Source organism: Heloderma suspectum, chromosome 15 (assembly GCF_057233095.1).
Source record: "Heloderma suspectum isolate Gila_16-S chromosome 15, 16-S_ref, whole genome shotgun sequence".
NCBI classification, from domain to species: domain Eukaryota; kingdom Metazoa; phylum Chordata; class Lepidosauria; order Squamata; family Helodermatidae; genus Heloderma; species Heloderma suspectum.
In genome coordinates this window covers 9326056-9338224 of record NC_139472.1, presented here as the reverse complement: position 1 = coordinate 9338224, position 12169 = coordinate 9326056, and the positions used below count along the sequence as shown (strand labels likewise).

At 50.4% G+C, this 12169-nt stretch overlaps 1 protein-coding gene across 1 annotated transcript in view; it reads right to left on the bottom strand.

The window, feature by feature from the left end:
• Nucleotides 1-6852: 6852 nt before the first annotated feature.
• DISP3 (dispatched RND transporter family member 3) overlaps nucleotides 6853-12169 on the bottom strand; it is a 60123-nt gene continuing 54806 nt past the window's right edge. Inside the window, exons 20-22 of the mRNA XM_084822283.1 lie at nucleotides 11742-11855; nucleotides 10300-10466; nucleotides 6853-8004 (exon numbers count right to left, since the gene is read on the bottom strand). Of these exons, the coding sequence (XP_084678409.1) occupies nucleotides 7642-8004; nucleotides 10300-10466; nucleotides 11742-11855 (644 nt within the window). The 3' untranslated portion in view covers nucleotides 6853-7641. The remainder of the gene's footprint in view (nucleotides 8005-10299; nucleotides 10467-11741; nucleotides 11856-12169) is intronic.

Sequence of the window (12169 nt, the reverse complement as noted above, 5' to 3'; positions counted from 1 at the left end):
ACACAGTTGAATGTCAAAATCTTATTATTATTATTATTATTATTACTTATTATTATTTACAGCTATCTCAAAAGCAATGCGCACACACACAAAATAGCAACAGCTTAGAAACACTGGGGACGGGGGAAAATTAATCAGGATGGGGAGAGAAACAGCCAACACAATTTAATTTGGGATACATTACATGAGGAAATTGTGCTATGTAACCTCCTGGGAAAGAAAACGGGGGGAATCCAATACTTTAAATCTGCATGTAAGGAGGACACCCACTGCACCCCATAATAATCCTAATTCTAACCACTGTTTCCCCCCACACACACTTTGTGATTCCTTCTAGGCTTGCTTCCACGCTGTTTTTGTTTGTTTTTGCATAGCTCTGTATTTATGCAGTTCAAACCCAGGTTAGACCATTCACCCGGACCAGTTTTGGACTAGTGCAAAATGGAAAGTCTGGATCCTCTTTGATAGTCAGTGAATTGCCCCACAGACCTAGTGCATCTGATATTTAAAAACAAAAATACAGGAATACTTAGAGCTGAGTTGTGTCTGCTCTCATCGGGGCCAGCTCCAAAACATGTAGGACCCCTGGCCAAGACACCCTCCATGGGTCCCCTCCCTCAGGGAGTCTATTTGCTACCCACCACTGCCTCCAGCTTCTTTGGATCTTCCTCCTCCTCTTTCTCATTGTTGCTCCACTTGCTTGCTTGACAGGCTGAGAGCCAATGAGCAAGCAGGCCGTGGTGTCTCCTGCGCCTCCGTCCTTCTCACCACCACCGTGGCCTGGGCCAGAGCGAGAGGCAGGGGAAGAGGCAGGCTGCAATGGGAAAGAGGAGGAGCGACTCCAGGGGGCTCTTGTCAGTGGGCCCCTGCTGGGGAGTGGGCTCTTTGCAGATGCCCAATGATGCCTACCTGGACGCTGGACCTGACTCCTGTAGTCACATAGTGCTTGCGTCTACTCTTGTGCAACCCAATTTAGAAAGAGTTCAGAAATGCAAATTCGTGCAACGTGTTAGGAATGCATGCTCGAGAATTCACGCACAACAAAATTTGATTTCTGCGCGTGCGCGCGCGCACACACACACACACACATCACGTCATAAACATAACTGAAAGTGGAGGTTCTTCCTTAGGCAAAACCATTGCAGGATTTTGAGGGAAGCGAATAATCAAATAAAAATTGGATTCTTCTTCTTTTTTTGAAAGGGAGGTAACCCCAGCAAGTTCTGAAGAGATTCATACCTTCCTAATGTCGGTTCTAGTGATGCTACGGGGCAGATGAGAGATGGAGCTACAGATCTGGAAGTCGTGAGTTCAGATTCTGACTCTGGTGTGAACTCTCCAGGTGAGCTTTGGCGAGGCCTCCCTCTCAGCCCACCGCCTGCAGTAGGGCAATGCTGACCTACAGTTAGGGGTGGACGAAAGTCCCTTACCTTTCGCCGAAGCTTGTTCGTGGTGGGGGGGAGGCGCTTCGCTGCTCCCCCCACAAAGTTCAGGCCAGGGAGGGAGGCTTCCCGCCTCACCCCGGCCGAAATTCAGGCCGGGGGGGAGGCTTCCCGCCTCCCCGGCCACGAACGCGAAAGTCTAAAAAAAAAAAAAACGCCCCCGATAGGCTACGTGACGATTAACGTGGCCTATCACGGCTAGATTTGCAAAGTCAGCTGTGATAGGCTACGTCAATCATCACGTAGCCTATCACGGGTGACTTAAAAAAAAAAAAGTGCGTACGCTAATGGCGGCCCCCATAGGGAGCCGCCATTCGCGTTCCTTATTTGGTCGCTGTAGTCTACGTAAAGATTTACGTAGACTACGGCGAAAATAAGGGCAACGCAAATAGCGTTGCCCTTATTTTCACCGTAGTCTACGTAAATCTTTACGTAGACTACAGCGACCAAATAAGGAATGGGAATGGCGGCTCCTTATGGGGGCTGCCATTATCCGTACATGCTTTTTTTTTTAAAGTCACCCGTGATAGGCTACGTGACGATTGACGTAGCCTATCACGGCTGACTTTGCAAATCTAGCTGTGATAGGGTACGTTAATCGTCACGTAGCCTATCAGGGGGCGTTGTTGTTTTTTTCCTTTTATTGCAATGGCGGCGGCGGCAGCCGGTCGAAAGACCGGCTGCCGCTCCCGCCCCGCTCGAACACCCGCCGAACCGCCAGTTGGACCCGCCGCCGGGAGGGACATTCGGCGAAGGTAAGTGCTGTCCCGGGGGGGGGGTGCGGGGTGCGGGGGGGTTTCAGAGGATTTCTCCCCGAAACTTGTTCGGGGGGCCGAACACGTTGGTGCTCGGCCCCCCGAAGTTTCAGGGAGAAATTCTCCGCCATCCCTACCTACAGTGCAGAGTTAGTGGAAGGCCGTGATTCTCTGAGAAATCAAGCCATCTTCGATGCATCTTTACCAGGGCAAGGCCCTATGCAGGACTGAGCAGGTGCAATTCTACACCTATCTACTCAGAAGTGAGCCACACGGCTTTCAGTGGGACTTGCTCCCAGGGAAGTGCACATAGGATTTCAGCATCACAGGGCAATCTTCTCAGCCATAAGCTCCATTGAATTCAATGGGACATACTCCCAGGTAAGTGTGCATAGGATTGCACCTTGCAGTACAATCCTATACATGTCTAACCAGAAGTCCGTTCTATTGAATGCAATAGGAACTTCTTCCAGGTTCAGTATTTAAAAGACTGCCACCTAAATAAAGTAAATGGTTCTGGGAGTGACCAAGGCAAGAAGATACATTTTGAATGTCGAGGTAATGTGTGGCTTGAGGTTTAATCGTGGGGCAGTGGCCATGGCGGGTAAGCAGATTATCAAAAGGCAACCTGGTAGCAAGATCCCCAGCTGCCAAACATTTGGGAATTCAAATGGGCAATTAGCAGCTGTAGAACCATTGGTTGGGTTTCGGGATAATGTATTTTTAATTCCTTACACCCATGGGAATCTGGAAGAACTCCTCCTCCCAGGCTAGATGGGAACCTGGTAAACATAATCTGGTGGGCTATGGTGGGAAACAGGATACTGGAATAGACAGGCCTTTGGTTTGATCCAGCAGGGCCTTCCTTATGCCAGCCTCCCCAATGGGGCACCCTCCAGATGTGCTGAACTACAGGCTGTACACAGGGAGATGAGAGGGGAAGCGTGGCCATCCCACCAGCCCTGCTGAAAGACTTGGCTTTTTTCCCCCTTCCCTCCCCATCTCTTCTTCCTTGTATGACATGTCTTTTTATCCTGCACGCCTGCCTCGTTTGACTTGATTGCACGTCAGTCACCCCAGAAACCTTTAAGGAGCAGGGTAAAAACACTTCAGATAAATTATATAACTCCCATCGTCCTTAGGGCCACACTGGCCAGAAATGATAGGACTTGTAGTCCAACACACCGAGAGACTGCTGGAGCAGGAAAGGCTCTCTTGTGGACTTGTTTCTGCTAAGGTAGAACCCTGGAATATCTAGGGAAGGCTCCGCCCAAGGCAGAATCCATAAGAATTCCAGTTTAAGAAAGTGCTCCCTGCGACAGAGATGGTTTACAAAACCAACATGCAAGAGACCCTCTCCCCCCACGCACACACACACACACCCTTGAGTTTACCCGGTTTGTCTGCAAATCCATCAACAGCGGCTCCGCCACTGGAGAGCACAGGAGGATTTATGTCAGCCGCTGTAGTAAATAACGGGCACTTTATTACCTTCCTGGGAGGAGCAGCTTCTCTCGGAGAGGAAAATTCAAGGCACACAAATTGCACTCCAAGGATGAGGCTGCCGTGACTTCAGATGAGGGAAAAACACACACACTTGAGCTGGGGTTCTTCCAACCAGGGAGTGGGGTGATGGCAAGATGGGAGGTAGAACCGTAGATCTTTTGGCCCTGTTTCCAATTTGGGTGCTACCCCTCATGGCTACACCATTGAAGGCAGGAATGGGGAATTTCTTTCAGCCCAAGGGCAATTCCATTTTGGATCAATGGAAAATTCCAAAGAAGCTGGCGGGGGGGATGGCATATCCCTGTGGTTGGGTGGGTGGGGGCAAAGGCAAAGTGGACAGAGCTAGAGATTTTGTAAAATCCATCCTGTCTGCATTTCACAGCTTGTCGGGTGCCTTTTGTTCTGTCATCCGCTCACTGATGGAATCAGGTTATTTCCAATTTCCCCAACATGTGCAAATTTGGATTTGCGCAAATTTGCACTTGCAAAAATGTGCAAATACCCCCCAAATGTGCAAGTCCCCCCCCCATGTGAATGTGCATGCTTTCCCCTATGGGGGAAATGTGCATTTTCGGCTGTTGTATTTCTATTTTTTTTCTATGACTAAATTTGCATACAGTTCCGGAAAGTAAAACTAACCAGTCTGCAAGTTTGCGGAATCCGTACGACTCAGGAAAAGCCGGTCCAGTGCAGAATCTGTGGGGTCAGACTCATAGAAATCCAAACTCATTTCATTCCATTGCGGATTTCTCCAACATCCCTATGTGGCGCCAAAGGCAATAGGCGTGAGGGCAAAGATTCACAAACTTCCAGCATGCTGTAGCTTCAACCTCTTCCTGCCGGTAACTCAGCCTTAGGAGAGGCATTTCAACCTTTTAGAATGGGGAAAAACTGCTTAAAGCTAGGAAACCACCAAATGATTGACAATTGGGGGAAAGGGGGTGGGGCCAGAGGAAGGGGGTGTGGGCACCCGGGAAACCCTGGAGGGCTGGATTTCCCTCCTGGGGCTTAGGGTTCCCAACCCTTGACTGAAGGCGGCAACCCTTTAGACCAGAGTGGCCTTTCAGATGTTGTTGGACTGCCACTGCCATCATCACTCAACCTTGGCTCTGCTGGCCGGGGCTGATGGGAGTTGTACTTCAGCCACATCTGGAGGGCCATGGCCCCGCTGTAAGGTTCAAGATGCTGCCCCCTGCAGATCTCCCAACCTGCCTCCCCTTTCTCTGCCCAGGAAGCAGACGCTCTGCATACCAATGTAGACATTTTATTATTTCTGCCTTAAGAATAGGAGGGAAGCAGCCATGCTGCAAATGTAGTTGTTAATGGAGATGGTTTGCGGTTTCGTTTGGAGCTTAATACAACCTGTCTGCTCTGAGCAAGTGGCTTCTGCAGGTGGCGGGGAGGGCTTTTGCTCTTTGGTAGCCTACGCATTCAAACAGGTGCCTTTGCACAGCGGTGCAGAGGATCCAGGGCTTGCAGGGATGTGGTGCCAGCATTTTTTCATGAGCAGGGTTGCTGATGTCATCTGCTGCCCCCCCCTCAGACTTCCCCATTCCCTCTGAGCTGACCTGCAAGCCTTACAGTGGCTGGGTGGAAACAATTTCCCCCCGGCAACAATCTCTTGTTCTTCATTGTAATATAACATACCTTGGGGTGGTTTGGTCTTGGAAGAGCAATTCAGATCCGTTTCTGAGCAAGCTGTGCAAACTAGGGATGGCAGAGAATTTCTCCACGAATCTCCGGGAGGCCAAATGCCAATGCCTTCGGCCCTCCGAAATTAGTGGAGAAACGGTCCGCCCCCTCCTCCCCCGGAATGGGACTTACCTTTGGCAAATGTCCCTGGCGCTGGCGGCTCCGGGAGGCGGTTCGGCAGCGGTTCGGCGGCGGTGGTGGTGGCTGGTCTTCTGACCAGCCGCCTCTGCTGCCATTTCCAAGTTAAAAAAACAAACAAACTCAAGCAAACGTGATAGGCTACGTAAAGATTTACGTAGCCTATCACGGCTAGATTTTCAAAAAACACCATGATAGGCTACATAAATCTTTACGTAGCCTATCATGGCTGACTTTGGGGGGGGGGGAAGCGCGTACGCAAATGGCGGCGCCCATGGGCGCCGCCATTTGCGTTCCTTAGGTGGGCACGTGTAGTCTACGTAAACATTTATGTAGACTATGGCGAAAATAAGGGCAACGCAAATAGCGTTGCCCTTATTTTCGCCGTAGTCTATGTAAATGTTTACGTAGACTACACGTGTCCAACTAAGGAATGCAAATGGCGGCGCCCATGGGCGCCGCCATTTGTGTACACGCTTTTTTTCCCCCCCAAAGTCAGCCGTGATAGGCTATGTAAGGATTTACGTAGCCTATCATGGCTGACTGCAGGGACGCAAACGGCGGCGGCTACGGCCGCCGCCATTTGCGTCCCGGCTGGCAAGGAGGATTCACGGCCGGAGGGACGGGGCGCCTCCCCCCTAGCCAGAATTTCAGCTGGAGGGACGGGGCGCCTCCCCCCCGGCCAGAATTTCGGGGGGAGGAATGGAGCGCCTCCCCCCTGCCAAGAATTTCGGGGGGAGGAATGGAGCGCCTCCTCCCCACTGCGAAGCAAGCTGCGGGACCAGGTAAGGGACTTTCGTCCATCCCTAGTGCAAACTACACCCAAATTCACACAAATCACAACCGAATCTGTGCGAATCCCACAAATTTGCCCCCAATTTGCGCAAACTGCTCAGAAATTTGCACATATTGCAGAACCTTCTCTCTGCCCCCCAAATGTGCACACCTCCCCCAAATCGTCAAACTGGCCCAATTTGCTGCCGATTGAGTCAGGCTCCAAAGCGGGAACTGAAACAAAGTCGGGGCAGGGTGGGGCCAGGCTGGGAGGGAAGCCTAGGAAAGCCTGTCAAACTCAGCCCCCGAAACAGAGTTCTCCAGGATCCCTACTTGGGTCTGAGCTCCCACTCAATGGCTGCCTATGCCTCCACTCTGACAACTGCTTTATCATGGCGAGCAGAAACTTACTCTGAAAAATTAAACACACACACACACACACGCATCCAGCATGATCAGGAGGCTGGCCAAGACGATTGGGATCCCCAGGTCAGCTTGTGCCTCCACAGGCTGAGGATATAGCTTGGGAAAACACATGATACTGACCAAGTTTTTATATCATAGGATATGGAAAATACAAAACAAAGCAAAACCCAAGGCAGGTAAAATGAGAAAGGAGCCTCTGCACATCTTCCTTCTACTACAACACCTCTAAACAGTCAGTTCCCCTATTAGCCACCATGTTTTCACTGTCCATCCTAAAATATATATTAAAATACATTTTCAGAGCAAAAAAAGAAAAGAATAAGGGGGAGGTAGGAAGTAAAGTGCACCTGGAAATTGAGAGGGTGGAAGCGGGGCGGGAGCAGGAAAAAACAAATAAAGAGGAATTGGTTTTTCTTTTGGACTTACAAAAACACAGACATCAGCTTTATAAAACTTGATGCAGAAATTAAGGGAGCCCACTGAAGTACAACCAGTCCAGAGCTGGAAAGGAGAAGGGAGTTCTCCAACCCACACAGAAGGGACCCTTTTTCTCCTCCATGCCTTGCTTCTCCCCACACCCCTGTCCACAGGGAATGGCGTGCTCCGCTCTCCCTTTCACATCTCCAGGGGATCAGATGGGGAAAGTCAAGTAATGTGGGGAAGCAGGGCCGATTGCACACTCTGGCGGTTGCCTGACATGGCCACACCCCTCACCATTTGTGGGTGGGTCTCTGAGAGCACCGACGGCATCCAGGAAATGGTGAGCGCGAGCCGTGCCTGGGTGCCGTTACGTCTCCTCTGTTTCACCTTCCTGCTCCCGAGACTCTCGCAGCTCTCCAGTTGGTGGGTGGGGAAGGGGGAAGGAACGCAAGGTCTTGAAAAGGAGAGGTCACTGGGGATCCGCGGGACTATAGGACGGTCCCATTGGGAAGCGGGACCTTGAACCCGCTCCTCAGAAGTGCCAGGCCAATAGAGAGACCCACGAGCCCAGCAAGCAGCACTCCTGCCAGGGCTTTGCAGAAGGAAGTCCGGCTTCGGGTGAAGGTGGGCGGGCCCATGATGCTCAGCAGAGCAGTGCTGACAGTCAGGGTGTAAAGGATGGAGATGCCCGTGTTGAGGGCCACAATCTTGCCGAATTTCGCAAAGGGGGCGATGATGCAGAAGAAGAGCGGGACCGTGGCAATGACGGTGGTGACAGCGCTGGAGACGATCGCCACGCCCACATGCCGGACTGCCTCGACTGTCCTCCACTGGCGGCTGGAGCTGGGGTCCTAGGGGTGGGGGTGTAGAGAAGGAAGGGAAGTGTGTTTATTTATTTGTCTGTCTGTTTGTTTGTTTATTTGAAGTATTATTTTGCTGCCATCTGTTAAACATGACAGTCCCTGCCTGCAGAGTTACAATCTCAAAAGACACGGCACACAAGGAAACTATGAGGAGGAGGGAAGAGGAAAAAGAAGCAGCAGCAGCAGTCTTTCAGCAGGACTGGTTGGATGGTTCTGCTTCCCCTCTCTTCTCCCTCTGTATAGCTTGCTGGAATGGCTGCTGGTGGTGACAGCTGAGGGAGGAGAAGCCTTCAATGAGGGAGGTCTTCAGGAGGGCTGGTGGAATGGCCCTGCTTCTCCCTTTCACCTAGAGTTGCTATAAAGCCTCACATGGCTCAGGACTACATTACCTGATGGAACACCTCTGCTGGTATGAACCTGCCTGTAGAGTACAATTAACACGAGACCGTCCTCTGAGGGCCTCCTCCAAGGGAAGTCGGCAACAGGGGAGATGGTCCTTTTGGTGGTGGTCCCCTGATTATGCAACACTCTCCCCAGTGAGGCCTGCCTGGAGCCAACATTGAACATGGTGCTGAAAAGATGGTAAACTTTCCTCTACTCCCAGGCATCTGACAGCATATAATGGGGCTTTTTAATGTTAGGGTTTGTTTTTTTATTGGGGCCTGGTGGTTTCATTGTTTGTTTTAACTGTTTTAAACTGCTTTTAATTTTTTGTAGGTTAACAGTTTGATTTTTTTTTCAAAATTATATGTTATATCCTGATGGCTACATGCTCCCTCCAGTATCAGTGGCAGTATGCCTATGTACACCAGTTGCTGGGGAACATGGGTGAGAGGGTGCTGTTGCATTCATGAACTCCTTGTGGGTTTCCCATGTGCAGCTGGTTGGCCACTGTGTGAACAGAATGCTGGACTAGATGAGCCCTTCATCTGATCCAGCAAGACTCTTTTGCTGTTCATGTTGTGAACTGTGCTGACAGCTTTGGGTATTGGGTGGTACAGAAACGTAAGAAATTTATGAATGAATGTTGCAATCAGGCACAGTGAATTCACTATGCACAGCATCCACCCTCTCATTCCTGCTGCAGGCTTGTGTTAGTTGCCCTGCCAGAGAGTTGTAAAGACCCCTGTCAAGAAATCAGTTCAGTTACCAACCCTTGTGTGGAGCTTGAATTTGCAGTCAAGGCTCAATAGACAACACAGGAAGCCAAGTTAACAGACAGAGAGACCATAGCTCAGTGGTAGCGCACACACTTTCCATGCAGAAGATCCCGGGTTCAATCCGCAGCATCTCCAGATCGGGCTGGAAAAACTCCTGAAACCCCGGAGAGCCACTGCCAGGCAGCGTCGACAGTACTGGGCTAGATGGACCAAAAGTCTGACTCAGTACGAGGCAGCTTCCTGTGTTCCTAGAAGGATTGTGTGTCTGTGTGTCTGTGTGTGCCAGTATGCAGGTAGATTTGGACAGGCAAAAGCAGAAACATTTGAGCTAAAGAATTTGAAGCCTCCCTCGATTTTGTCATGCCCACCTGATGTTTTGGAGCATAGCTCTCCTCAGCCTCAGCCAGCATGACCAATGATGGTGGGAGTTGTGATCCAAAATATCTGCTCTTGCTCCTCCTCCCCTTTCTCATCACGGCTGCCGCTTGCTCGACAGGCAGAGAGCCAGGGAGCAAGTAGGCAGGGGCATCTGCTTCTCCTCCTCACCACCACCGTCGTTTGGGCCGGAGTGAGAGGCAGGGGGATGAGGAAGTTGTGATCGGGAAGAGGAGGAACAACTCCAGAGGCTCTTGTCAGTGGGCCCCTGCCGGAGTGTGGGCTCTCGGCAGGTGCCCAGTCATGCCTACCCTTGGCACGAGCCCTGATTGCCCACCCCAGCCTACCTGAACGATCTGTTGTCTATAGCTGTTTTACAGATCACGTATACAAAGAAACAACAGGTTTGTGTACCCATTTCAGAAATGGCAAGTCAGCAGTAGGAGCAAAAACAACAAAAAGCTTGCACAAACCTTCATAAGGTGTTTCAACTGCAATGACAACAATCTTCCCGACCTCTTAGAAATATTTCTACTACAGAAAAAAGAAGCCCGGGAGGAAGGCACCACACCACTTCCCCTAGTTCTCTATCCAGAACTGAAGCAGGTACATCCTTTACAGCTCAAGAAGGGAGGAAAGGCTGAAGGACAAGCCTCATGGCAGGACAAGCCTTGCAGAAGGCCAGGAAGGGCAAGCCTTGGGAGTTGAAGGACAAGCCTCACAGGAGGCCAGGAAGGGACTCTCTCACCTCTGCCAGGTGAAGTGGCAGGTTCTCTCCTGCCAGAAGAAATCCTTCCACAAGATGCACGCAGTAGTCAACTGAGGAACCGACAAGGATAGAGAGGGAGATGGCTTCTACTGCTCCCATCTCCCAACCAGACCAATACATGATGGTTACCACCAGACACACAACTCCTGCGGAGAGGAGAGAGCAAGCCCATGAACAAAATACAGGGCATTCTTGCCCTAAGACTTCCTCACTATTGCATAATTTTGGGGTCGAAATGCCCCCCTCCCAGTTTCAGTGCCCTATTCGCAGATGGTGAAACTGGGATGGGGCGATTTGAGCAATACTTAGGGGGCAAAAGGGGGGGTTACTAAGGACAGCACATTCTGTCAGACTTAATTTTGCTCAGGTTCTCGTTTTCCATAAGTTCGTTATGTCCTGATCCTGCATTGGATTGCATTTTTCCCCCCATCTGCATGAAAATGTGTATGCATTTTTGTGGGCATTAAAAAAAAAAAATCTGATTTTTTGTATGCATGCATTCTCCCCCCCCCCCCCCGATGTTCACACTTTGTGCATACTTTTGTAAACGTACGTATTGTTCCCCACTGAATTACAGATTTGGGGGCACTTTTTGGTAAATATATGCATTTTTGTGTGCTTTTTTTGTACATTTATTATTATTTATTTAAAGTATTTCGTGGCCTCCTTTCAGGGCAGAAGCCCTCCCAAGGTGGCTTACAACAATAAAATACATAAAAACAACTAAAATATTAAAAGTGATAAAAATATAAAAACGACAACAGCCGCGTGTATGTGGCACGTGGGTGTGAGAACAACATCACAAACTTCGGCAACATGCAGGGGTCAGCAGCAAACGTCATTCCAGTTCATTTTTAGGTTCAGGAAGTGCAAGTATGGTACGCTCACACCGAAATGCAACCTGGATGAATTTCTTTCCCATCCTTACTTGAGTTAAAAGGATCCAGTAGCAGATGGTGTCAAACACCCGTCAAGAATAGATCGTTCTGGGGAGTGACAGCTCCAGGTTTTGGAGAGCCCTTGGGCAAGGCCCCCTCCATGGGCCCCCTCCCTCCGTGAGTTGACTTCTCACCACCATTGTCACCAGCTGCCTTGCTCCTCCTCCTCTTCCTCCTCTTTGCTACCACTTGCTCGCTTGACAGCCAGTGAGCAAGGAGGCCGTGGTGTCCGCTGCTTCTCCTTCTCACCACCGCTGTTGCCTGGGCCAGAGCGAGAGGCAGGTGAACAAGGCAGTTGCAATGGGGGAGAGGAGGAGCAAGTCTGGTCAGTGTGTCCCTGCTGGGGAGTGGGACCTTGGCAAGTGCCTGACCAAGTCTGCCCTCGATGCCGGCCCTGTATTAGGTGCCCAAGCAAGAAGCCCAAGAAGCAACTTTTGTAAAATCACACCCAGGTTCTTTCTGCAGCCGCTGAGTCTCCTGTACCTAAAATGGTGAGCAACACAGGAAGCAGGAGGAGGACGTGAGTGGTGAAGAGCGCAACGGCAGCCACGCAGATCAGCAGGGAGAGAATGAGGCCATACAAGGCACTTTGCACACCTGCAGCGGAGCAAAGCAAGGGGCAGGAGAGAGGGGGAGAGAGAGGGAGAAAGAGAAAGAGAGAGAGAGATTTTATTTCATTTTTTAAAACATGCAACAGAGAGAGAAAGAGAAAAAGAGAGAGAGATTTTATTTCATTTTTTAAAACATGCAACAGAGAGAGAAAGAGAAAAAGGGAGAGAGAGAGAGAGAGAGAGAGAGAGAGAGAATGACCTTCAGCGTCCACACAGTGATTTGACGCCCTCCCTCTGCTCATTCATTTCACATGAGTTTGGTTCCTACAGCTATGGCTGTTCCTGGCGCTCTGACTGGGA